Raw genomic sequence first — 25,899 nt, 5'->3', positions numbered from 1 at the left:
ATGTCCCAGAGGCAGAGAAGTGTTGGAAAAGTTTTGCACAGGTACCTGGGTTATGTGCTGTTCTGGACAGGGCAACAAAAACAAGATTGCAATGACAGATACAGAGATTGCACTGAAATGAGTGTGTGAAAGAGGTTTTTACTCTTTGTATGTAAAAAACTGTTAAAGAAGAACAGAAGTCAGAGCTGAAAACTCCTCAGGAATATGCCTGCTGTGATTCAGATGATGAGAGATGTAAGGCATATGCCAGTGCTGGTAAAGCACAGCCTTTATTTGGATTAGCTTGCAGGAATGTACCATAGGAGAATCTAATGAGAATAAAGGTGGGGTATTTTGATCCAGGTTTACGGACGATACAATGACAATGATGTTTAGTAGTGACACTTGAGATGCTAGGAAACATTTGTTAGAGAAAGCGTCCTCACCTAAGACAGTTAAAATTAGTCAGAACAGGATAAAGGCGCACCAAATCCCAAATTCCCAAAAAGTAATGTTATAGGTCTAGGGAAACTATTGGTCCTTCTTGTGCTTTACATGCACAAATTTGTTAATTCCACCAATGTGATTCTTTCACAAAAAACTTATTTTGTGTCTGTATTTCTGTGGTGGTGTGAGATGAACAGAATAGACCAAATTTCTGTCAGCCCTGCTCAGACTGAGCAATTTGTCAGGGTTTGTCAGGTTTGTGTTTTTTGTAAGAGCTCAAAGCAGCAGCCCCTCTGTGTCTCCTCAGAGATGGAGTCTGCCCTGCAATGCAGCATTCATTCAAAAATTTTAGATTTTGCTCCATCCTTTATCATTCCCCATGGAAATTCTGATGGGAGAGCAGGATAGGAGAAGAAGAATCTTTGAACATTTTCAAGACATTTGACATAAATCTTTTAGCAAGCTCCGTCCCATGCTGGTAGAATTGCATTTATTGTCACTTTTGTGGTCCCTCATTTCCCTTCTCAGACTCTGAAGCAGACTGTGAGTTTGCATGCTGAGAACTGTGTTTTTGTTGGTTTCCACGACATGCTGTTACTGACTGTTCTTGCATTAATATCAAACTATATTTATGCAAAAAACTCTTTAAAAATATGAAGGAGGCCTACAAGAGAGCTGGAGAGGGACTTTTTACAAGGTTATGTAGGGATAGAACAAGGGTGAATGGCTTCAAGCTGAAAGAGCTTAGGTTTATGTTGGATGTTAGGAAGAAATTCTTCTCTGTGAGACTGGTGAAGTCCTGGCACAGGTTGCCCAGAGAAGCTCTGGCTGTTCTATCCCCAGAAGTATCCGAGATCAGGCTGGATGGGACTCTGGTCTAGGGTAAAGGAATTGGAACAAGATGGTTTTTGTTTAAGGTGCCTTCTGCTCCAAACCATTCTGAGAATCTATGATTCCGTGATCTAGCTTTCTCTTTTCTATTTCAGAAGATTCAGTCTTCTAAACCTTCCACATCCTTTATATTGCCTTTCAGATGGTTTGAAACTCAAACCAAGCAGTAATCTCTTGTGAGTTGTGCTTAGCACAGCTCCTCCATGGGCATTTGCCACGTTTATATTCTTTGACTCACCAACCGCAGTGGTGGTCGGAAGTGAGCTGGGGGAGGTCACTTCCTGTGAACATGGCATTTAACCCATGAAATGAAAGCTGCAGCAGGAGCTGTTCTTCCTTCTTTTTAGTTGTCTTACAGCTTAAGCAAGTAAGAAAAAATGTGTGAGTCTCTGCTCAAGCACAAGTAAGTGATGGTGGGGAATTGCAGTCCATGCCAGATTCTTACTTGCTTTGGAACATTAATGTTTGTTTGATTCCATCTGTTTCTGAAAGCTTATGGTGGTAACTTTGCTATCACTCTTTTTGCTGAATTTGATGTTTTGGAATGTAAGCTAATTGTTATCAGTGTCACTGAGCTGGGTTCTATAGCAGGGCTGTACAGCCCTGGCACAAACACTGGCTTACATCCCTGTTGAGGTCTCAGCTTGGCCGTGGACAGGAAGAAGAGATGATCTTTAAGTAGGTTTGAGGAAAATGCTGGAGCTAATAAAGCAGCATAAGAGGAAGAATTTATATGTGAATTTATAAAATAAGGGTCAAAACACCTTACTTTGCAGTACTGTAAGTAGCTCATAAGAGGTTTTAGCCTAGACAAAAGGGGTGTCTGGTGGTGCCACACATTTGAAACCAATAGCTTTTGTTTTCAGTATAAATGTAAGGTGGCTCACAGCAACGAATCCCAGGAGGGGAGAAACAGGAATTGGGGTTTAATTCCTTTTGAAATTTCACAAAATGATACCAACAGGATAGTCCTTTGGGGGGGGGGGGGGCTGCGGTGATTGAAAAGGAATGGGGAATGCTTAGGGTAACTGGTACTTTATCCCAAGTCAGCATGGGGTAGCTGTGTTCAGCTTAGGATGTCCAGCTGGGGATCTCCCTAGGGATGTGGTGCCTGAGGGCAGGAGAAGCTGTGGCTCTCCTGCTTCAGCAGCTGTGGGGGACTGTGGACATGTCTGGCGTCTACCAGGAATTCAGTGCTATGCCAGAGCTGAAATTGGTGCTCTGCTTGTGTCATCACACAACAGAGCACAGGTTAGAGAGGTCTTCTCATATTTTCTAGAGCTGTGGTAAGTGCAGAGAGTTGTCCACTGAGGAATTGGATTACTGAAGCAGTTTTTTAAGAACATACAACATTGCTAGATTGCATTCCAGTCACATGCTGGTGAATATTGGGCTGTAATATTGGGCTCTGTTTTCTGCATGCTGCCCTTTTAATTTTCCCTTGTGCACTGTTTTAATTTCTGGCTGTGTTGAGCTACTGTTCATAAGGAAGAAGCCCTAGTCCTTCCCCTTAAAATCTGGCCTGTGGCAACACTGCTACTGTCACAGGGAGATTGTGGTACTCAGAGCCAAGTCATCAGCATAAATTCTGTCAGTGATGATGTGTTTGCAGTAATCTATTAATCTGCTCTAATAATCTTCTCTGTTTTCACTGCATTTTTCTGTTAAATGAAATTATATTTGAATAGAACTTAATACTTATAATTTCCTGGTTTTAGCTGGAAGGATGTTTTAATAGCTGGTCTCAAATCTGCTAAAAAGAAGATATTTATGGTAGAAATGCTAATGAAGCTTCAACCAGCAACAACTGGCAGCCATACATGGAGAATTCAGGGATTGTATATTTGGGTGGCAGAGATGAGTAAGTAGATTTGTGCCATCTGAATCTATTTTTGATGACAAAATCTGCAGTCTGCATGGATCAGACTCCAGGGACTTTATTCAAAAGGTCACATCCTGATTTAATACCATTAATATAAATCCAGGAAAATTTAGTTGATGTGAATGGGAGTGCTTTTCATTTCAGGTTTTTGATCTTAATAAGAACCTGGGTGAAAGTAGGTTGCATTTTTGAAGCTAAAGCCATGTTGTTGAAGACATCACAGAAAGGCAAAGACTGGTTTTTCACCTTTAGATGAATCCTTTCTATGTGATGTAGGCTACCCTCCACTCTGGTGAGATTCTGGTAAATTCAGCTAGTCAATTTCAAAACAGTAATAGGGAAAGAATGTTTGTCATGTTTTCTTTTCCATTTTTTAGTGCATTTATGTCAAATTTCTAAATTTGATGTGCTTTTCATTTCTGAGTACTGCCAGAACCCCATATATTTATATGTTCAAAAGCAGCAACTTTAAACCACACTCCTTTTTAAATTCTTTTTTTAAACTTCTCATGACACACTAGAAAAGCTGACATGAAGATTTTATGTAACCTTGCCACAAGTCCAAAAAACTCCAAATCAAATACTGCAGGGTCCATGGTGGTTTGTTTTCTGAGTCTTCAGAGAATTGAATCAAGAATGTAAAACGAAAGACCAACAATCATATTAATCACTTCTTTCTCTGTTGCCACTGGCTTTCATCTTAATGGCATCTTCTACACTGGGGCTTTTGCAGGCATGTTAAGCTTTTATATTAGGAGGAGTAATAAATAAGTTGAGTGATTAAATCTGAAGAAATGGCACTTGTACCATTCTCACCACATGGAACATATTTCTGAATCATCCTAATACAGTTGTATTTTATTAAGTAGCAGAACATTATATGCTGCTACACTTGTATTTCTGTTCGGAGAAATCATTTTGAAATAGTTTTTAGCTTTTTTATTTTGGGTGTCTGTGGTAAAGAAGTAAATAATTCATTAAAGACAGATTCTGCCCATCTTATCAATCAGGCAGTTTAACAGGATTATTAACGCTGGTATATTGATTGTAATAGCTTGTGAGTGAATGGCTCACTCCTCTCCTTTCCCCCTTCCCTTCAGGAACTTGAATGAGTGATATACTTTCAGAAGGAGCACAAATTTTCTTCAGGATCAATAGAACAAATACTAACTTCTTTCCTTTCTTCCTTCCTTACTTCCTTCCCTCAGGTTGCCCTTGTTCTCCTTTTCAAATCAAGTGTCACATTGACTCCAGTCCTGTGTTGGAAGCGTGTGGGGAACTGCAACACATCAGCTCAGCGCAATGTCTCCATCAGGCTGGAAGGAAGCCCAAAACCAAACCTGCACTGTCCAAAATGCATCCTTTACAGAAACCCCAAGGTAAGTCACATTGTCCTTCAGAAATTGTACAAGTTTCTATTGCACAGGAAGTATAATATTTTAAAATTATTGTTTTAATTTGAGTCACAGCAAAACAGTTACTTTTACATTTTAATGTATAGCTGGTATGGTTTTATTACCTTCATTTTCCAGTGTTAGATAACCACTTAGAGAAGAAATTGATTCAGCAATAACCAGTTACTTAATTTGTCACTTTATATTTCTTGTCCTCTTGCTATACCTCATGCAGCTGTGACATGTAAGTTGAATTTAACAACATTGTTTATATTTTTGATAAATTTATTTAGAAGTATTTTAGGTAATAATATCTTATTGTTAAAACCTGATCTGTTTTCCATTTATTTTAAGAACTATGTATGGCAACAGGAAATGCCTAAATGGAACAAATGTATTTTGAAAATATGAAGTAGAAGCTAAACCAATTACCTGTGGGTTGTACTTCCACAGAACTGCCAGCTAATAGTCAAATAGGTGGCAAACCCAAAATATGATGGAAGAGGAAGTAGTGTGTTCCAGCTGGTCTCCAGCTGTTCTCTGGTCTCCCCAGGCTTCTGAATTCTACAAAAAAGATTCCAGGAAATTTCTTGAAAGAGTAGAAATTGTTTTCATGTTTCTTCATCAGTGAAATGACACGTGGTCTGTCTTTGTAATGCCAGCTTGCCAAGAGTCCTACTCTCACTACCCTGTGCTTTGTAGAATTGATTACACTTACGCATGTAATAGGTGCTTGTCTCAAGGGAATTGGGCATGCAAAAAGCATGGAGCTAGAGAGTGTTTGGAACAAAGGAAGCTAAGCCTCAAGAAGATACTAAGTTCATAAACCAAAATGTTTAGAAGATGTGGGTCCATGTAATAGATGGTCATTGTCATCTGAAAAAGAAGATATTTTTGTCTTGTACACTCTAAGCCATTGCACTACCACCCAATCCCAATTAAAATATCTATACTAAAGCAATTCAGCCTTTAACAACAACAAAGAAAGCATTGTGCTTTCTGCTTCTGGAAGTAAACCTTAAACATTAAATTAATATACTACTTCATGATTGAAACATCTCACAAGGTCTGTGTCTTTATGGAGCTTTCACCTAGAGGTCTTGGTAGCTCAAGTTTAATTAGTGATTGTTCCATGAATGTTGTTATTACTGGCAACAAAAAGGAATAGTGAAAGTGTCTGTTCAGTGAGAACTGGAATGAATTCATCTGGTGCAAATACTTTGCTGTTGTGTTCATGGGCACTGATTTCCAATCACTGAGGATGTAAACTGTTTTTTCTATGTGTGTATTTCAGAAAGTTGAAGGGGCCCTAGTTAGCTTGAAGCCATGAGCTGCTGTGTAAAACCTTCAGGAGAAGGAGGAATGAAGAGATGTCTTTCCGGCATGTGGCTTTAGCCTTCAGGCAGCACCTGAAAGTGCTTTGTAATGTTGGCATATCTTCCATGTAGCAAACTTCTAGTTATAATTAGACCCACAGAATCACAGTTTGGGTGGAAAGGGAAACTTAGAGCTTATCTTGTTCCATCCTCTGCTATAGGCAGGAATGCATTCCACTAGACCACGTTGTTCCAAGCCGTGTTCAACCTGGCTTGGACACTACCAGGGATAGAGATGCCTCTGCTTCTCTGGGCAACCTGTGCCGGTGTTTCTGTGCTGGGGCCTCAGCACCCTCATGGGGAAGAATTAATTCCTAATTAATTAGAAATTAGGAAGAATTAATTCCTAATATCACATCTAACCTTGCTGTCAGCCAGGAAGCTATTCTGTCTTGTCCTGGTGCTTCAGGCCCTTGTTCTAAGTCCCTCTCCACTTTTCTTGAAGTCCCTTTAGCAGAGAGGCTGCAGTCCTTGCAGCACCTCTGTGGCCTCCTCTGGACTGGTTGCAACAGGTCAACATCATTCTTGTTTTGGGGGCCCCAGAGCTGCAGGTGGGAGTCTCATCAGAATGGAGCAGAGGCAGAGAATCTGCATTACCTGCTGCTCATGCTATTGGTGGGGATGCAGTCCAGGACACGACGAGGTTCTGGGCTGTCAGTGCATATGCTCCGGTCATATGAGAGATCTTGATAACCACACCCCAAATTGCTTCTCCCTGGGGCTAATCCAGGGAGATCCATTGGGCCATTCTCTACCCAGTCTGCATCTGGGATTGCCCTAACCCAGGGGCACTTGGCCTTGAACCAAGGTGGTCTTGAACATCTGGTGTGGCTGAAATTCTGCTTGGTAAGTAGTCCTTGGTAGGGTTAGTGGCTTTGCCTCCATGTTGAAGTCTTCGTTTCTCAACATTACTTCAGTGGGTAAAAATTCATAATTAACAAAAGTGTCTTCCTTTTGGTCTAGTGCAGAATTTGTTTTCTGAGGTGATTCAGATGAATCCACTAACATCAAATGACATCAAATGTTTACATGGACAGCAGTGAGACCTAGTGTAAATGCTTTGTCATGATTATAAAACCTTTGGGTATATGGATCAGGGCCAGCTTTGAAGGCCTGATAGGGTATGTGGGGTAGGTTCTGACATGTCTGCCTGCTGCACTATGAACCCTCTGTAAGGAGTGCAGAGCTTGTCTGTGGTAGATGGGCCAGATGGCTGTGTGGATACTTGTTTTTAGGTTGGTTTTTATTATTACATTGAGAAACATGGCCAAACGCTCGCTGGTCACATGGTGTGCACTTGAAAACCAGGTGAACAAAACACAAATCTTCACCATCCTGTTGCTTCGTTCAGAGGGGTCTCAGGATGAGGGAAGAGACGACAAAGTTGACTCCATGTATCAGAAGGCTTGATTTATTATTATATGATATATAAGATATAAAAACTATACTAAAAGAATAGAGAGAAAGATTTCACTACTAAGCTATGCTAAGAATAGAAAAGGAATGTATCCTCCCAGCCCGAGGCGGCCGGAGAGGTGTTCTGTGATAGGCTCTTAATTGCAAACAGTCTGACGGGGCCAGTCACAGACCTCGCCTGTTGCATTCCACAGCAGCAGATAAGAATTGTTTACAGTTTGTTCCTGAGGCTTCTCAGCTCTCAGGAGAGGAAAAATCCTAAGTAAAGGATTTTTCATAAAACATGTCGGTGACACCATCCCATTTATATGCAAGAAGATTTTCTTTTCCTGTTTCCATTATTCCAATATAAGATAGGTCTTGTAGAGGTCTATTCAGAACTGGACTTTAACATCTTTATTTTATGGTAGGAATTTCAGATGGTTTTGGAGACTGGGCAAATCAGTCCTCTTATAGGAAGTGTCCTCTTAAAGCTCAAATCCTTAAAAAATTTGATTTTTTTCTTTCTTGCTGAAATAAGCTCAGAAAAGTAGGAAGTTTAAAATCTGACCTATAATCAGATTTTAAATGCTTTAACACCTCTTTTATCACTGACCTCAGACACTGTCTGGCTATGGACTACTATGGCAGCTGCCCATCTGCCAGAGCAGGGCAGACATCTGGGCTGATGTGGATCTTAAAACAGATGCAGAGCCTTCTGCAAGGAAGGGACAATTGGAATTGACTTCTTGGGTGCATATGCCTCTGTTTATCCTCCTAAAGCAAGTAAACCTGGAATTACATTCAGAACAGTTGTTAACTCAAGCCCCATTACAATGCTGATCACACGTTCCAACAGGATGATCAGAGTCAGAAATGGTTGAAAGAAACTGTTTTCAAAAATGTTTTTCAATACAACATGTAGTTCGAATTTCCTCACTTAATGTGTCAACTCATTGGATAGTCTAGATTGGAGGGCACACTTGGCAGTCCTACTCCATGCAGTGTGTGCTTTGTGAGCAATCCCATAGCCAGTTTTCCTGCCTTCCAATGTCAGTTCTTCTTATGGGAGCTGTTTTCCCAATATGAAACCATGACAGCATGGGAACCTGTTGCCATGAGTTACTGCCTGCATATGCTAAATAATTTACTCTGCAACTAATGTAAGTTCTGAATAATCTTTTTAGAATGACATTACATTTTAATGCCATTTTTAAAAATTACTGTATTAAACTTCATACCTTGGCCTCCTTGTGAGTCCTGAAGCGGAATGTGAGTGTTCTGACTATACTTGTTTGGTTTATAGCATATACAACGCAACATATAACCAAGAGAGGAAGGAAATTTGTGAAGACAAGTACACCACAGAAGAGAGGGGGGAGGGAGAATGAGAGGAAGAAAAGCCATTATGTTCAGCCTGTGGCATTTTGGACCAAGCAAACGCAAGGCACTGAAATCCATGCTGGGGTTGGGTTTTGAGGGTTTATTTTGGGATGTGGTTCATCCCTCTACCTTTTTTTCCCAATATAAGACATTCAGTGGGGTGCCAGAATTTTGAGAAGTCATGGAAGGGGAAGTTCATTAGTATGATTGAGATGGCAAGTAAATTTGCAAACTGAAGCGTAAGCTGTGCATCCTGTTTGGTAATGAGGAAGCAGTGCAGCACTGCAAGCCGCTCGGTTTGTTAGCACGGCTAAGCCAGCTGTTGAGACACAAAATAGAAGCCTGTAATTTTTCTTTAGCAGCTTGCTTTGGTGTAAGAAATACTAAAGAACTGCACCTGTGCCACTCATAAAAAATGAGGAAAGAATGCATACCTCTTGGTCTGGATTTTGTTCCCAGTTTAGGATAAAGAAGATGGTGATTTATCCTCCTGTTTTTTCTCTTCTTTTTCATTAGTACCTCCTAAACCTGTCCATCTCAAACCTGGGCAGGAAAGAATTCCTCCTGCACCATCTCGGCCTTTGCCAGCTGATCCCAAGTCATCAAGGAGCTTAGCACCTGGAGAGGAAGAAATACCAATATCAGCAGGAGTCAACACGCTCATTGAGAAATTTGAAAGCATTAGGTAAATATGGCTTTGCCAGATCTGCTCTCCTCTCCCTTTTCTGCATTTTTAGCTTAGAATATAATATTAGAAAACATTAACTATAATGATCCCCTGGAAAGTCCTCTTGGGATGTTTTCTACTGGAAGTGCAAAGTTTTATTGAGGACAAAGTATATTTTTAATAAAAGCTGCAAATTTTAGTTTGTAACATACAGTCATGCTTAAGGAGCTTAAGATATGCTGAATTTGGTAAGATTCTAACAAAGGCAAATAGCCCACAGTCTGCTTTCGATAAGTTGTCTAGATGGGAGAATTGCATCATAGGAACTTGATTGTTATGATATGAACTAATTGAGTTTTTTGTCCAAGATACAATAAACATCAGATCTTGCTTCTTGGAGGCATGGAAGGATATAGGGAACTGTGAAAAAATGTCTTGTAGAACAGCAGTTGTTTTAAACTTCGTAATGGAAGACACTAAATTGGATAAAATATATATATTTTGCTGTAAAACCACCTCATTTTGCAAACACATGTTCTTCAGGAAAAGTTTTCCTGAAGAAACAAATGTGCCTGATGGAGCTAAGTGATGGGGCTTTTTTCCACAAAGAGGGAGATGGAGGCAGGCATCATACTGTGCCTTGGAGTATTATCACCTGGGTGAACCTGATGTATTTCAAAAAGCAAAAGTAGTGCCTCCTCATGCTTCAGTGGTTGAAAGAAACCTCCTCTCTGGCAGAAAATACCTTGCCAAAAGGGCTTGGTTCTGTTGAAGAATGAGAGTTTCTGTTTAATTGAGCCCAGAACCAATTGCTTCTTTTTAGAAGTGATTTCTTCTTCTCCAAACCCTCAAACCAGACTGTTCTTCAAGGTGACATGGAAAGCACTAAAGGCCCAGGATTCTCATGGTGCCATTTCAGTAGAATGTAGGGGTGATGTTTTTTCATTGGATGTTGTTGGGTGATCATTATTATTGCAAATGTGCACACTCTTGTCTTCTGGGATTTTCAGTGGGGTGCAAGAAATACAACTTGAATCAAATGGCAATCACACTCTCTCTTTCAGAGCACTTGTGAAACCTTAGCATTTATATGACTGTGGTGCTTTCTTTTCACCCACAGGCAACCTGTACATATTCTTCAAAGAAACCAGCTAAATTTAGCTCTTAAAATGGAACCTAGCCTGGACTTATCCAAGCAGATGAGCTTGTGTAACCATGACACAGTGGCTTCCAGTGACTCTTCCACAAATGACAAAACTGAATTGGTTGAAGCTGAGCCAAACATACCATGCAGCACGGATCTAACTAACACAGACATAATGAAAATTAAAGAGCTGAGCATAGGTGATAACAAAAGCCATGAAGACTGTACTGCTGTGACTGTGAGCAAAGAGTCCCAAGAAGAGCTTGGCAATAAAGACTCAACTGCAGAACTGAATGGGAGTGGTAAAATTCCCAACAGAGACAGTGGCATTGACAGTCCTTCTTGTAGCGTGGCTGGGGAAACATTCCCCAGTGAAGAAGGGGCAGAGCAGAAAAAGCCCAGCATGGCTGGGAACCCAGGAGAGATGGAACCTGACAGAAAGGGCACCAAACCTTCCTCTATGGAGCAGAAGAGAGACTCCACACAGGATGACGATAGTGACATTGATGAAGGAAGCAGTGAGGAGCAAGAGCTACCAGAAGTGCCAAAGTTAGAGTATTTGGATGTAAACAAGGTAAGGGACTTTGTTCATTGCTATTGAGTGCTCAGATACCAGTTCCTGACACTTACATCGCTTTAATACATTGTTTGGATAGTTTGTTTAATTGGTTTTTCATCAAAGCATCATGATAGTCAGTATTGTCTCCTGTTTTATGCAGGTCCTAACTTGTTCCTGACTTAGATAGTTTTTTAGAAAGGTTCCCAGCTTGCATCAAAAGGTTTAATATAAGAGAATTCATCACAGCCAGAGGTTAGCTGTTAAAATTCAAATATTTTGTAGGCCAAGACTCCTACCTTGTGTTGGTTGCTTGGGTTTGTCTAGGTTCAGCTTGTTAGAGCATGTTCTTTTCCATGGAGCTCTGTGTTATTCAGAGAGTTAATTGGATAGTGCTTCTTGCAGGGTCAGGACCTTGCATCCAAGTAGTACGGGCAGGATCAGAATCTTGTATCACACAAATGTAGAGTGGTTTTTTACAGAAACCTGTGCTTTTGTTGGTGTGGCCACTTCTTGAGTGCAAAGAAGTTGTTTTAATGGTAGTTATGTCAAATTACTTTTTAGGAAACTGTAGCTGGAAAAGAGATTTTTCTTTGATTCCAGACTAATGTAGTCCAGGCTGTTGTATGTTTGCATCAGCTATGTAAGATTAATGACAGATTCCTTTGATTATCAGCTTATCAAGACAGTTATTTTTAGAAATAGTGTTGTTAAAAGGGATTAGATTTTTCCAGAAAAACAGAACACAATATTGCAAAATATCTGCAAAATATTCCACTTTTTAAACTTTGGTTTGGTGGCTCTTCTTGTTGTATTTGCAGGTGTTTGGGTTTGTTTGGGTTTTTTCCCCCCCAAGCCATGATGACAGTAAAGTTAATATGTGGGATTTTTGTGTTTTAAAGAATATGATGAGCAGCTGCAACTAATGATCTGTAGCTAGTGAAGTGCAGTGTCCACACCTCAGTTTTTATAAATTGGGTGGTTCTGTTGAAATCACCAAGTATATAATGATTTGTGTTGGTCAAGGGCTTGTCCCTTGGGAAATGTGAACATTAGAATGCATTTCTGAGTTTCTAGGTCAATCATCTGGTACAAATAAAAGAATGATGAAAATGGCATGCAAGTTCTGTACCTCAGAGCTTGACAAGTGTGTTTATACCTACATACACACACTGTGACATATATGTTGTTTTATATTCATAATGTGCATGTATGTGCCTGTGTGCTGCTGAAATATTATTTAAAAGATATGTTATTAGTTGCAACAGGCCAGCAAGAAAGCCTATAATTGTAAATTTCCTGAGTTGGTAGGAACCCATAACAATCATCAAAGACCAACTCCTGGAAAATAATATATTACATTAAAAAATCTTTAATCTGGTAATTAAATTTACAGTTTGGACTAGGAATGCTGTATCAAACCAACTGTGACAACCCCAAGCTGAACACTTTAATATATGATTAAGAAGTGCTTTGTTCACAAATACCACTGTTTTGTAAAACATCAATGATTTGATGGGTGTTTTTGAGTCTTGTTCCTTAGATTATGTGTCTATATAGTAGGAAATAAGGATGACAAACCACAAAATTATGAGGCTGTAATTCTCTGGAGCTCACCTGGTGAATTTATGAGAGGTATCTCCAGAAGAAAACTCATTTGTTTTGTTCTTTTTGTATTACCCTCCCTCCTTTATGTGATGCGCTGCAGGTTTTCCCATGTAGTCTGAGTTTATTTCCCCTTCCCAAAAGCAGTTTTGAGGCTCACCAGGCTACAGAAAGTCACCTGGTTTTTGCAGTCACATAGAGGAGGAAGGCTGAGAGAGAAGCTGCCTCTTCTTCAGTGTAAAGATTGTGCCCTCTTCTAACACTGACAGGTTCACCACTACACTGTGTCTCTAAGAACCACATTTACCTGGTTTTTGGACACTTACATGGGTGGTGACTCCACCACTTCCCTGGGCATCTTCTTCCAATGCCTGACCCTTCAGTGAAGAAACTTTTTCCTAATATCCAATCTAAACCTCCCCTGGCATAACTTGAGGTCATTTCCTGCTCCCCTCTTTGATTCTGTTGCAGATTTGGAGCACTATGGACTCAGGGTTAGAGTGAAGGGCCATAGCTTCCAGCAAGGAGAGCTAACGTGATTCAAAGTTGATTTGTTCCATGGTTATTCTTAGGCTGGAATTTCACATCACCCTTGACAAAACTGATAATTTTTCTGCTTGAAAGAAGAGAGAATTCAGTTGGCATCAGCTGCTGGCTTGGGAGCTGGGGAGCCCTCATCTCTTTCAAAAAGCCTTAAGTTGGGAAAGCATTTTTCCTGCACTCCCCCTCCTTCCCCTAGTACCAGGCTTTGCAGCTGCACCATGAAGGTAACCAGTGGTATCATTAAATATGAAAGCTGTTGGAAGCATAAGTACAGCTGCAGAGTGATTTAATGATGGCTCAGTAACTCCTAGGATATCAGTGTAAGTGAAGATCATGAATAACGATTCTTTTCTACTTCAGTTATCTCTGTCTTTCACCCAAGCTTGCACACAGCTCATGGCTGGGGAAGGTAACCTTGCCTGATATGTGAGTGGTATTGTTTCATTTAGTCTAGGCTTAGCTATGCAGTGATTCTTTAGGAGTCTGCAGCAGTCTAACAGGGCTCACTATTAGCATAAATTATGTTTTAAAATCTCAGGAGTGATTAACTGGGATATTCAGTTATCTTTTATCAAAATAAAAAAGAACCAAGGGGAGGTTATTAGTTTTGATAATGTCTCAGAAAATGTCAGGAGCTCCAGGAAGTGATGCACATTAACCTGGATGGTTACAAAGATGGTTGCCAAGAAAAGAAGTGACATGAAAGTGAAACTGAGGGACTGTTGTGCTCCCAAGTCCCAAGACTTCTGACTGCCTGAGAGGCTGAGAAATGCTTCTGGGAGGGGTACCAGTGCTTCAGAGGGGCTTTTTTAGGCATTTTATCACTAAGAGTAATATATGCTCATGTGTAATCACCAAAGAATGCTTTTCTCCCTCTGTCATGTATCCTGCTGTGTAAATAGTAACAATGGAGCCCCTCTTGGCTCTCATGCATTCATGGACACATGCTTCCATTCTGCCTCTACATTGCTGGAGTTTCACATCTGATTTCATTGTCCAGTGTGTGTTGTAAAATTTGACCTGCAGTCCTGCTACTATGACCTTTGGTGAGATTATCTCCATGTATATTCAGAAAAAAAGTCTATATGTCAATGTTTTAGTCATAATGTTGGTTGAGAAAATTCAGATATACCATCATCATGATTTAAGTATCTTAAGGAAAATGTGATTTCAGTGCAACAAAGACAACCAAGCATAGGATAACTTTTCCGTATAGTTTTCAGCATTGTTAAGTAGGAAGTGGTCTATAATCTTTCTGCGACTTTTTGTGGTCTTTGCAGGGCTGACTGGTGGAGTTTTGAAGCATAACCATGTATGATTTTAACCTAAGTTCTATCCCAGCATCTCTCTTGCAAGATTTGCTGAAAGCCCTATGTGCCCTATGTGAGACAGATGCTGACTGTATGTAGTTGTGCAGACCCATTATATGAAAAAGATTTGAGGTGCAAATGCATTCCAAGAGTGAATCTGACCTTCATGAGAAACTGATTCTGTTTGATTTTAGGCTGTTGTTTCTTTTTATTTAAAATGTTTTACGGACAGTTGCAGCTGAAAATGAATTTTTGAATCTTTCACAAAGAAGTGAAACTGCATCATGCTGCTTCAAGCACTGGAGTGAACTTTCTGTGTTGTGAAGTCAACACCTCCCTCTTCAGTTTTCTCATCTTTGTTGTCACCCCACCAGCCACACTGTTCTGTCCAGCCTTTGCAGTAGGTGTAAGCTTCTAGGGGATGACTGCACAGGAGGTGCTGTGGCTGTGGCAAGCAGTCACCCAGCCAGAGCTCTGCACAAAGCAGAGCATAATCTCAGTTTGCAGGTCTGTTTTACTTTTTCTTTAGAAACATGGACCATGAAGTAGCTTGTTCCTAGTGAACTGAATAATGGCTCAGGCTTTGTTAAAGCTATCCTACGATGGCACAAAATGAAGTTAGAAGAATGGGACTGCCCCACATTTAATTAATCTACAGTTTCATTTAAAATGTTATGCCCATTGAAAGGCAAATATGTTACAAATTTGTCTGAAAAATGTGCCTGCCCCTCTGTCCAGCAGAGAGAGCAACTGAAGATAGAGTCACTCAGCAAAACTGAGCTCAAGCTGAGTCTTTTCAGCCCTTGTTTGGTATTTAAGCAGATGTCAGCAAGTTTTCTTGAAATATAAACTGAATTGCAGATGGTGAAGGTTAGGAGGTTAAAAAGTGCCTGTGCTATGTAAAGATTGACTTCTGAGTACAAATGTATTTGGTTGGAAATAAGTATTTTTCCAATTCTGAATTCAAACAACTCAAAGGATGCTCTTGGTGGCTGGCATTCCAGCTAGTTACATCAGTGCCTTTCATTTGAGTGCTCCTTTGTGCCCAGCAACACCAGCAGATAAATTCTTTCTCACTGAGAGATCCTTGTAGTTACTGGGTTTGACTGGGCCAGCAGTGGACTTCAGTGTAAACTGTATAAGATGTATTTGCTTGGAACAATTTCAAAACTTATTGTGCTGTGGTTTGTTGTTTTTGTTTTTTTTTTTCCACTTCCCCTAAATATTAATACATAGTGAACAGAGCACAATGTTGTGTAGCATGTTGAAAGAATTCAAGAGAGTATTTGAATTGACTCGGAATAATTTGAGAGGCAGGGCAGAGAGAGTCCCTGTCAAAACTTCACTCATGGCATGTTTGCCTATCTTCAGATTTGTGCCTGGAAATAGAGGGATTGCTTCAAAGGAAGTCTGATGTTGCTTCAAATACAGGAAAGCTATTCACTTTCCTTCAATAATACTTACATCATGGAGCTATGGGTACTTCATGCCAAGTGGCACCTCATTCCATGTAGGATAATTATGAGTCTTATTTGTTGGAGCTCACGGCTTTCTTTGAAAAGCCTTTGAGGTTTTCAGTTGTACTGCAGTTTGTCTGAATCTGTGTGGAGGATGGGTGTTTAAATTTTTCTCATCAACTTTATTTGGAAACAAAACAAGGTAATGTTGAAGAAGCTCAAAGAGAGCCTTTATCTGATATTTTCCAACAGTCTGATGCTGGCTCACAGGGTTATATCTACAAGTCCTTGCCCCAAATGCGAGCACCAGAGACAGGCATTTGGGATGGAGCACTGCTACTGGTGACAGGCCTAGGTGCTTCCTGAACTGGAAATTGCCCCCTGTGTTTAATAGGCTTCAGCTGAATTTTTCCTCTATGGATATTTCTGGCTCTTTTGTGAACCTTTGTGAAGGTTACTGCAGGCAATGTTGTGTTTCTTGAGGAAGCAGCACCTGAAGCAGCACCTTGGTGATTTTATTTGATGCCCTTCAGTTTTCCCATAGAAATAGTGATTAATTGCACCCAATCAATGTTCTCCATTCCAGGAATCCTTAATGCACCTCTTACCTTCATTGCATTTGTCTTATTTTCTAGATCCAGTCCAGGATAGTTTCCCTACATTTGATCATCTTTGCTGCCCATTTTACAGGCTTGTATTCCTGAACACAAGCCAGCCAAGACTCTGTTCTGGACTGGTTTCATTATATGTTGGCATGGTGTTTAAAGTCTAACACCTTAAAAGATTGTTGGAAAGCTCAAGCCTGTATTCTAGTAATTCAGGTATTTTAAAGCACTTAGCTAGTGAAGGGTCTATGTAACTTTTGGCTGAACAGTGCCTAAAGTCAGTGCTTTAAAACTGTATTTAGAGTTTTTAAGTAGTCCTTTTTTTTAATTTTTTTTTTTTTTTAATGAGCTTAATGAAAGGCTTCACTGAGTAATTTGGGTTACCTTGCTGAAAATTCTTTCCAGGGAACTGGCCTATGTATAAAGCTGCACAAAAATCTTAGAAATATCCCATGGAGAGTAATGTTGTGCTGGCAAGGGTAGAAATCTGGCCAACAGCCTGGTTTCTAGTTTTCAATGTAGTTACAGGACCAGGAGTCCAAAAAGGAGAACCGTTGATTTACAGTCTATTGTTTTATTTCTCAAATTAACTAGACTTATTTCCAGGTTTAGAGGATGTTTCTGGTTCTTTTTTTAAAGCCATAATGAAGTCAGGGGATGTCCTGACCAGCCACTAAATGCATTACTAATTGCTCTTTCAGAAAACAGCATTAAAATATCTCTGGAGCAAAGTGATCTTTTGAGAGGTGTGGAGCAGATTCTGAAATGTGTTACCCTCTTTCACTCCAGGCTCCCCTGCTGGTAGGATTTTGGTGACTGACAAAATGAAAAACAGAACAGTTAGTGGAATTTAGATGTGGAGGTGCAGATGGATTGTGTCATTTGTAACTTTTTTTTCAGTGTACAGAGCCCCAGAAGCTATTCAACATCGCCAATGAGCTGCTCCACACAGAAGAAGCGTATGTTAAAAGACTCCATCTCTTGGACCAGGTAATTGCATTTTGAATTAACTCTCCTTTCTTTTCAGTAAGCAGCAATGATGTCTCCTGTCCATTGCCTAAGCTGTAGCTCAATACAAACACTGTGTGTAAGTGGAAGATGGAGTTTGCTTGTCAGGCTGTGTGCTGTGGATCCCAGATGCGAGCTTTGAGCAAGAGGGTTCTCTGAAAGGAAACAGAGCATTGGGATGGCAGAGAGGGAAATGGGAAAGCAGCAGTCCAAGACACAGACACTGCCAGCATTTGGTTCCTCCTGGGTGCATGGGGAGAGGAAGTCGCAGGGATAATGAAGGCACTAAGAAATTATGAAATCTCTGATTGCTCTTTGATGTGCAAGAAGTTGAAATTTTACTAAAATCAGGCCACATGTGTTAGCCCTGTGGCTACAGCAAACTATTTTTTTACCAGTCTGTTTTGTAATTGTTGCCTATCACGTTTACACATGGTGTGATTAGTCTGAACTTTCTTCCCCATAGACTTTGAGTTGACGCTACACAATTCAGGCATTTCTATAATTGCCTCAAAGAAAAAAACCCATGAATGTGCAGGAAAGAAATAAAAATGAGGATGAGACACATTTCTAGCCAAGTGCTTTTTAAAAATGAGTAGAAGAAAAAAAATAGAAACCTGTCACCTGGCAAGAAATGCTGTTAGAAGCTGTAACTTGGAGAATGCTTCACCCTAAAACTCTCGGAGCTGTATGGAAGACTTACAGCCCATAGTATTAGATTAACAGAGACTGTTTCTGGACCATAGAAACCTAGGGAATATCTTTCCCTTTTGTTCAGTATAGTGTAATTTTTCCCTACTGAGAAAAACCAAATTACATTATTTATTTTGCTTTGTGTAAATAGCAGTAAATGCTTTTCATGGACTGGATGATCTTTGCAGCTTGCATTCAAATATGAGATGTCTGATCTTCTTAGTCATTTCAATTTTTTTTGAATTACAGCTCGGATTTTCCTAGTTTTTTCAATAGCCTTATAGTGATATATCTAACCCTGGGTGGCAGTGGGCTTAAATTTTTTGAACCTCCTTAAGACTCCGAAGACTTGCTACCAGGGGTCAAAATCTGCATCTCTGTTCTAAGCAGTCAGCTTTGCAAAATTGCAATCTAAAATCAGCATGACTAGGACTATTTTTTGTTTAAAAATGTTGGTACTGTCTTGTTACCTTCTGCAGATTTTTTGCACTAAATTGTCCGAAGCAGGGATCTCACCTGATGTGATAACAGGCATCTTCTCAAATATTTCTTCCATCTATTGTTTCCATGGACAATTTCTTCTTCCTGAGCTCAAAACAAGAATTACACAAGAATGGTAGGTAGCTGTCATTACAATTATTTAAAAAATACTTTTTCAAGAAACGGTAGCAACCATAAGGCCTAGTCTAATTCCAAATTTTTTGTTATTTAATGCAGTAGTTACATTAGTTATTTACTAACTCTCAAACATTTCTGAAGTCTCTGAAACATTTCTGACTTAAGGAGTAGGCCTGAGCACTTAAAACTTCCAGAATACATTGTGAGCATTTTTTTATTTGGAAGTATTACTGGAGCTGTTTTCCTTACTGCAATTCTACTCTCCTATTATTGCAGTACTATGAAATTACAGTACTAGGAAGGAATGAAATTGCTTCTTTTGGGCCCATAGCTGAAATAAATATTTTCAAATACCATTTAAAATTTGGCTACTATAAGAAGCTGAAGGTAGAACTTGTTGGTTTTAGAGGTCTTTTCCAACCCTAATGATTCTGTGATTCTGTAAGCTGTAGATAAGGGAGAAACACAGTGATAGGTAGAAAGGTTAATTGTAAGTCAGATCTAAGAAACCCAGTTTGAGGGGACACATTGGCTGCATGGTGTCCTGCAGTGGCAGGTGCAGGTAGTGCTGACCTTTCCAGGTGCCCTGATTGATCAAGACAAGACCAGTACTTGCCTCTCTCTTGGCTGAGTCCAGTCTTCACACATTTGTCAGTGACCAGAAGGAGTAAAATAATCTCAGCACCTCTGTGCCTGACTTGCACTTGTAGGGACAACTGTAACAAAGGGGAAGAAAACTGCAGAGTCTGGGGGTCAGAAGAGGATAGCAGCTTGTCAACTGGCTAAAGAGGGTCTTGCAGGCAGACTGGGGGAGAGTGGGGCAGACTGGATCTCTGCCTGGCCATGACTTTGGAAGAGAGAGATTTGTGGCTACTGCTGCTCCAGCCTGGGGTTACTAGCCCCTAGGGATTGCCCCTCTGAACTGAACCATCTCTTTGCATTAAAACCAATTCAGATGTTTGGCTGTGGTGAAAGAGATTATTTATAATACGTAAAAGTTTCCCACAAGATTTTGTGTTGGCAGAAGTTCTTTTAATGATGTGTAGTCAGTCTGGTTTTCACTTAAGACAGTGAGGGGAGAAATGTCATCCTTTGTACAACAGGATTCATGTTTGACGTTTCATCTAGGATATTGCATAGATTACCTTTAACTAAATTTAGCCTGTCTTGATTGCACATATGTGTAAGTGCTTGTGCGTGTGGGAGACAACTGTGGAAATCTTACAGCTGTGTTTTCTCTCTGAAGACACCATTGATTTCCAGAGATTTCAGTACTTACCTGTCTCTTGACCACAGGAGTGTCAACCCACGGTTAGGAGATATCCTGCAGAAACTGGCTCCTTTTCTGAAAATGTATGGAGAATATGTAAAGAACTTTGACAGGGCAATGGACATAGTGAACACATGTATGCAGCGGTCCTCTCCTTTCAAAGATGTTGTTCAGAATATACAGGTATGTTTTTAATTGCCATAATACAGAGATTGTAATGGTTTAGGAATGATATTCCCCAGTTTAGAGACTCCAAAGCCACACTGCTACTCCTTTGCTTTCCCCCTCTGCCCTTTTCCCCTCCTCCTGGAGCATCTGAAGAGGAGAGCTGGAGGCACAAAAGGCAAAAATCATAGATTGAGGTAAGAAAAATTTACTGGAAACACCAATGAGATAAGAAAACAAACAGTAAGAGCAACAATATCAATAATAAAAATAAAGATGTACTATAAAGAGAGTGCAGAGCTCAATCCAGCTGCAGCTGTGTCACTGAAACCACTCCCTCCAGTCAGGACCAGCATCACCCAAACTGCTCCATGTGCCACACTTGCTCACCATAATGAAACTTCTCTGAAATGAGACCCTCTATTCCCGCCCGGCAATGACCTGATGTGTTATCCAATAACACTGGGGCCCTGGCCATGCTCCTCCTGGCTATTGGAAAAAATTAACTCCCTGTTGGCTAGAACCAGGAGTGAGAGATCCTCGCTTAATTCAGTGTATTTTTTTGTTTCCCAGTTCATGACACACGTTGTCAAGATAATAGGACATACTAAAATTACACAATTTTAGTGGCATTCCTTTCTTCTCTTTTTCTGGTACACAGATTTCATGCACAGCTTTTATTTCACTCAAGCCTTTTTTTTTCTTTTCTTTTTTTTTTTTTTTAATATGACTTTAAACTTACAGAGGTCAGGGTAAGATAGGACATTGGAAAGTAATTCTTCCCAGTGAAGGTGGTGAGGCCATGGCACAGGCTGCCCAGAGAAGCTGTGGCTGCCCCTGGATCCCTGGAAGTGTTCAAGACCAGGCTGGATGGGGCTTGGAGCAACTTGGGACAGTGCATGGTGGTTGGGCTGGATGGTCTTCAAGGTCCCTTCCAACCCAAACCATTCCATGATTCTGTGGTGTAGGAGGAGTATCAGATCACAGAATGAAACTTCACCCTTGGCCCAGTAATTCTGATTCTTTTGGATTTGTCTTCCTCATTTCTAACTTAATTTTTTTTTTTAATAAATACAGTTTCATTCTGAGGTGGGTGTGCTTAACTTTTGACATGTCACTGACAGCATCTGCTGTTTGTCTGGTTGTCCTGAGGCTTCCTATGTGGCAAGCAGCTCTCAGGATCACGGCTCCACAGGAGGATGCTTAACACGGATTTTCATTTGTTTTCTCATAATTGCACAAAAAGCTGCGCAGGGAGATGGGAAGAACTCCAGTTATGCTGATGTATCCATAAAATTGCTCTATTCTGCTTGTCCCCTGGGCCAGCTAAAGGGATGCAGGCTCCAGGACGCTCATAAGCATCTCTGTGTCAGTCCTGGGAAGGCAGATACTGTCCTTTGGGAGGGGAGGGCTGGCAAGGAGTGGATTAAGCTGAACAGGGAGCACAGCTGCCTGCCCTAAATGGAAGGACTGTGGCTGGGCCAGCTGTCGGGAATCAAGTAATCCCCTAGCAAGCTGGGAGAGGAGAGGCCCTGTGTGGAGGTTTAGGGCTGTGTCAGAGACTCAGACAGAAGTTTGGAGAAGCAAGGACTGGGGGAGGTCCTTTCCTGCCATGCTGCTGCTCCACAGGACCTTTTCTTACCCTTTTTTTGGCTGTACCCATCCTGCTCCCACTAAAGGCATGCACACAAGCACTGTGTTTTGCACACCTCAGCCTGTGGCAAGCCACGACTTTCTGCAGGGTAATCCATTTGGGACTGTTTTCCCTACAGAACAGGCAACTCTCTTCTCTAAAATTCACCTGTCTCTTCCCACCAACACACTTTCAATATAAATGATGTATGTCACTTGTTGGTCTACACTAGTTCCAGACCATGGGCAGCTCTGCTCTGACGTGAGCAGAATTCTTGCCAGGCAGTGTGGGCACTGGCAATGCAGGCAGGAGATGCACCTTGGAAGCCTGCCGATGACAGAATTGCGCTGTAAGTTATTTAGTCACACCTACATAGCACCTTTTGCTCTGCTGCTCAGTGATCATAGCTGCAGGAGGCAGAGATTGGACCAAAAATGCTTAGTCCATTTATTTGACATATCTCTGCACTATCAAAAGCCACTGATAGTTTTCAACTTACTAGTTGAAGTGTTTTGTGATCTGTCAGGGATGCACTGTCTACCTAAGGTGCTAATGGAATAATGTAGATATAATATACAGCATTAGGCATTCACTGTTATTAATTATATTAAATTAGGGAAAGCAGAAAACAAAAATCAAATGTTACTAATAAGTTGATGACTGTGACTTATCAAATTTAGTCCTTTGAATTTCTGGAAGGATAGCTAATATTTTCCTCTCAGACATTCATCCCATTATCTCCAGTCTTGCTGTGAGAATGGAGTGAGTCAGCAGTCTGGTATGGGCTGGAATATTTATGAGGAAATTGCAGATACTTGAAAGAAGTTCCTTTCTCTGAGAAATGCACAGTGAAATTAATGTGGTTGTAGAGAGGCTGTTTACATGAGAACAGACCACATTAGTAGGCTGATGTAAAAATAATGCTGTGTAGAAGAGCTTGTGTCTGTCTGTGGTTAACATGCTCCTGTGGAGTCAGATTACATCACTATCAGAAACTTCCTGTGTGCTTTAAAGCAAGTTACTGGTTCTTATTGAGATTCTCATCTCTCCTCTTTTAAACGGAAATATTCTTTTGCTTCACAGGATCCTATGAAAACAAGTACACTGCAATACTCAGTGCCATTGTAAGCAGAGCCCATTGGTGCCTTACTGGATGATGTTTTGTGTAACCAGACTCAAATCTCCTCCCCTTCTTGGGCAAGTGAAAAAGAAGCAGAATTTGAGAGAGCTCTGCCTTTCAAAGCTGATATGTGAGCAGTGTGCCTACTGCTCAGACAGTGAGCTCTGGCAAGCAATACATTCCTGGGGGCATTCTGATTTCATGAAGTTGGGAGAACAAAGCTGCACAGGGCCATGGATGGGAAGAGCTTTTTTGAGCCTTCTGAAAGAAGATAGTTGCATATTGGCAGAACATGCCAGACATGGGATGAAGATTCCCATAAAATCTGCCAGCTCTGATATCTTCTGTCAGGCTCTCCAGCTCTGGAAAGGCTGGATCCAAGGCCAGTGATTGAGGTTGAACAAGGCTAAGTGCCAAGTCCTGTCCTTGGGTCACAACAGCCCCTGCAGCTCCAGGCTGAGCTGGAAAGGCCCTGGGGGTTCTGGTGGCTGGACAGGAGCCCGGGTGGGTAAGAAGGACCAGGGCACCTTGGGCTGTTCAGCACTGGTGTGTCAGCAGGGCCAGGGCAGTGCCCATCCGCTGTGCTGGACATTCTGGGGTCAGTTTTGAGCCCTTCACAACAAGAAAGAGCTTGAGGGGCTGGAGAGTGTCCAGAGAAGGGAACAGAGCTGGGGAAGGGGCTCAGCCTGGAGAAAAGGATGCTCAGGAGGGACCTTCTCACTCTGCACAATTTCCTGACAGGAAGGGGCAGATGGAGGGTAGGTTGGGCTCTGCTTCCAGCAAACAAGAGACAGAACAAGAGGAAATTACCTCAAGCTGTGCCAGATGTGGCACTTGGGGACGTGATTTAGTTGGCCTTGGCAGTGTGAAGTTTATATTTGGACTCAATAATCTCAAAGGTCTTTTCCAACCTAATGAGTCTCTTGACCCATGATGGCTTGAGAAGCTCCTGTACACTCCTCTAGCTGTATGTGAATGGTCATTTTTCATTCTGTTATACACCAAAGGCAGAAAAAAATCAAACCCTTCTGTTCTTGTTTTATCTCCATTACAGAAACAGGAGGTGTGTGGAAACCTGACTTTGCAGCATCATATGCTTGAACCAGTGCAAAGGATTCCTCGTTATGAGCTTCTCCTGAAAGACTATTTAAAGAAACTTCCAGAAGAATCTCCAGACAGGAAAGATGCTGAAAGTACATGTAAACGCTTCTCTGTCTAAAAGCGCAATGAAATATTGGGCAGTTTTTCTTCATGTGTTCAGATACTTACAACAAGGACTATGGTAGAAATGGAGATTTGAATTAATCAAATTATTGCCAGACATAGGGATTTTGAATGCTTTTGGAGTTGAGAAGAAAAGGGTTGGAATGCCTGCTCTAGGAATAAAAGCAGCTTTGGCAAACAAACAGTAACAATATGTTGAAGTTTGCTTCAACAAACAGTCCTAAGTAGTAGAACATCTAACTTTTTTATTTAATCCATTGTGTAGCTAAGGACAAAGACAGGAAGACATCCTTGCAGTAGCCAGAGGAAGAATGGAAGAATGGTTTTAAATTTGTATTGAATTTAAATGCATATTTCTTGCCAAGAAAGCCAGATAGACTCTGTCTATATGGTGAAACAGGAGAAATGGACTTCTCTTGATTACAAGGAGTTTTTGCTCTCAACCAAAACAGTGTCCATATCACCATAAGCAAGCAATCCCTGTTTTAAGAAAACAAATATATGCTTGGGAAGACTTAAGTGAGACTTGACATTTAATAGGTGATTCCTAGAAAGTGAGGGTTCTTTGTCACTGTATGCTTTGGCTCATCTAGATTTTTAGGAGAGAAAGATGAAACATAGATCAGTTGAATAGGCAGAACTGATTGTGTCTATAATTGCTTATGGATCATCAATTTTGAAGGAAAAACTGCTCCGAGAGGTGAACCTGTCCCCCAAGGTGCTATTAAAAGATATAATCTAGAGAACGCATAACTGTTGGTACTTTTATTGCAGAGTCACTGGAGTTGATATCCACAGCAGCAAACCATTCCAATGCAGCCATCCGGAAGATGGTGAGTAGCAATTCCAGAACAGAATCATGATCTGACTGAAACACTTGGCTAAAATGAGGGCCTCCCATTGCAACAGGCTCAGCACGGTAACTGGAGAGGAATATCAACCTGTCACTAAGGCTTTAAACATATGTTGGATGTCTGAGTTCTTTTTATTGTAAATGCAGTTTTCTGCAGCTTGTTTGGCTTAAATTCCACCTCCCTCATTCTTAAGGACCCAATGAGTTGAAAAAGGAAGTCTTCATAAGACTTGTTATTTGCTTTTCCTTGAAAAGTGTTGAAAGTATTCCAATTAGGCCCATTCACAAGGTGTCCTTGCAGATTTTCACACTGTTTTTTAGTCCTACAGTTCTTCAGCAGAACGAAGGTTGCTTTGATTTGATTTTGGCCCATCTTAAGTGCACAGAATGTGCATTTTGCATGCATCAGTAGCTTCAGAAAGCTGTGCTTCAGAAGCTGGGCAGTCACATGTGGAGATTTTGGACATCAGCACAGGTTTTACATATAGAAGAACTAGTGCTTTACCGTTAAAGTAAATGGGCTTTACAGCTACAGATGTTATCCCTTTGATGCACCCAGGTATCTCAGGACATTTTGTATCAAACAGACCTGAAATGTCTATCTGGCTTAGGTCCAAGGTTTATATTTACTTCCCTATCAGACCATTACTTCCTCCCCCAGCTGGTGGGGACACCATGAGA

The 25,899-nt window shown here is 40.9% G+C and overlaps 1 protein-coding gene across 7 annotated transcripts in view; it reads left to right on the top strand.

The window, feature by feature from the left end:
- Positions 1-25,899, top strand: part of FGD3 (FYVE, RhoGEF and PH domain containing 3) — a 107,303-nt gene that overhangs the window by 44,591 nt on the left and 36,813 nt on the right. For 4 of the 7 annotated variants that reach the window (XM_050979333.1, XM_050979332.1, XM_050979334.1 and 1 more), the window contains 8 exons: positions 4,408-4,578; positions 9,264-9,432; positions 10,535-11,132; positions 17,535-17,624; positions 18,815-18,951; positions 20,250-20,406; positions 24,196-24,334; positions 25,140-25,198. In XM_050979333.1, the coding sequence (XP_050835290.1) occupies positions 4,408-4,578; positions 9,264-9,432; positions 10,535-11,132; positions 17,535-17,624; positions 18,815-18,951; positions 20,250-20,406; positions 24,196-24,334; positions 25,140-25,198 (1,520 nt within the window). Of the gene's footprint in view, positions 1-1,607; positions 1,721-3,159; positions 3,179-4,407; positions 4,579-9,263; positions 9,433-10,534; positions 11,133-17,534; positions 17,625-18,814; positions 18,952-20,249; positions 20,407-24,195; positions 24,335-25,139; positions 25,199-25,899 lie in introns of those variants that run through there. The other 3 variants (XM_050979338.1, XM_050979335.1, XM_050979337.1) reach the window with 3 other exon arrangements.

This window comes from Serinus canaria, chromosome 12 (assembly GCF_022539315.1).
Source record: "Serinus canaria isolate serCan28SL12 chromosome 12, serCan2020, whole genome shotgun sequence".
NCBI lineage: Eukaryota > Metazoa > Chordata > Aves > Passeriformes > Fringillidae > Serinus > Serinus canaria.
The sequence above is the reverse complement of the archived record's forward strand: the minus strand, read 5'-3'. Positions and strand labels throughout refer to the sequence as shown.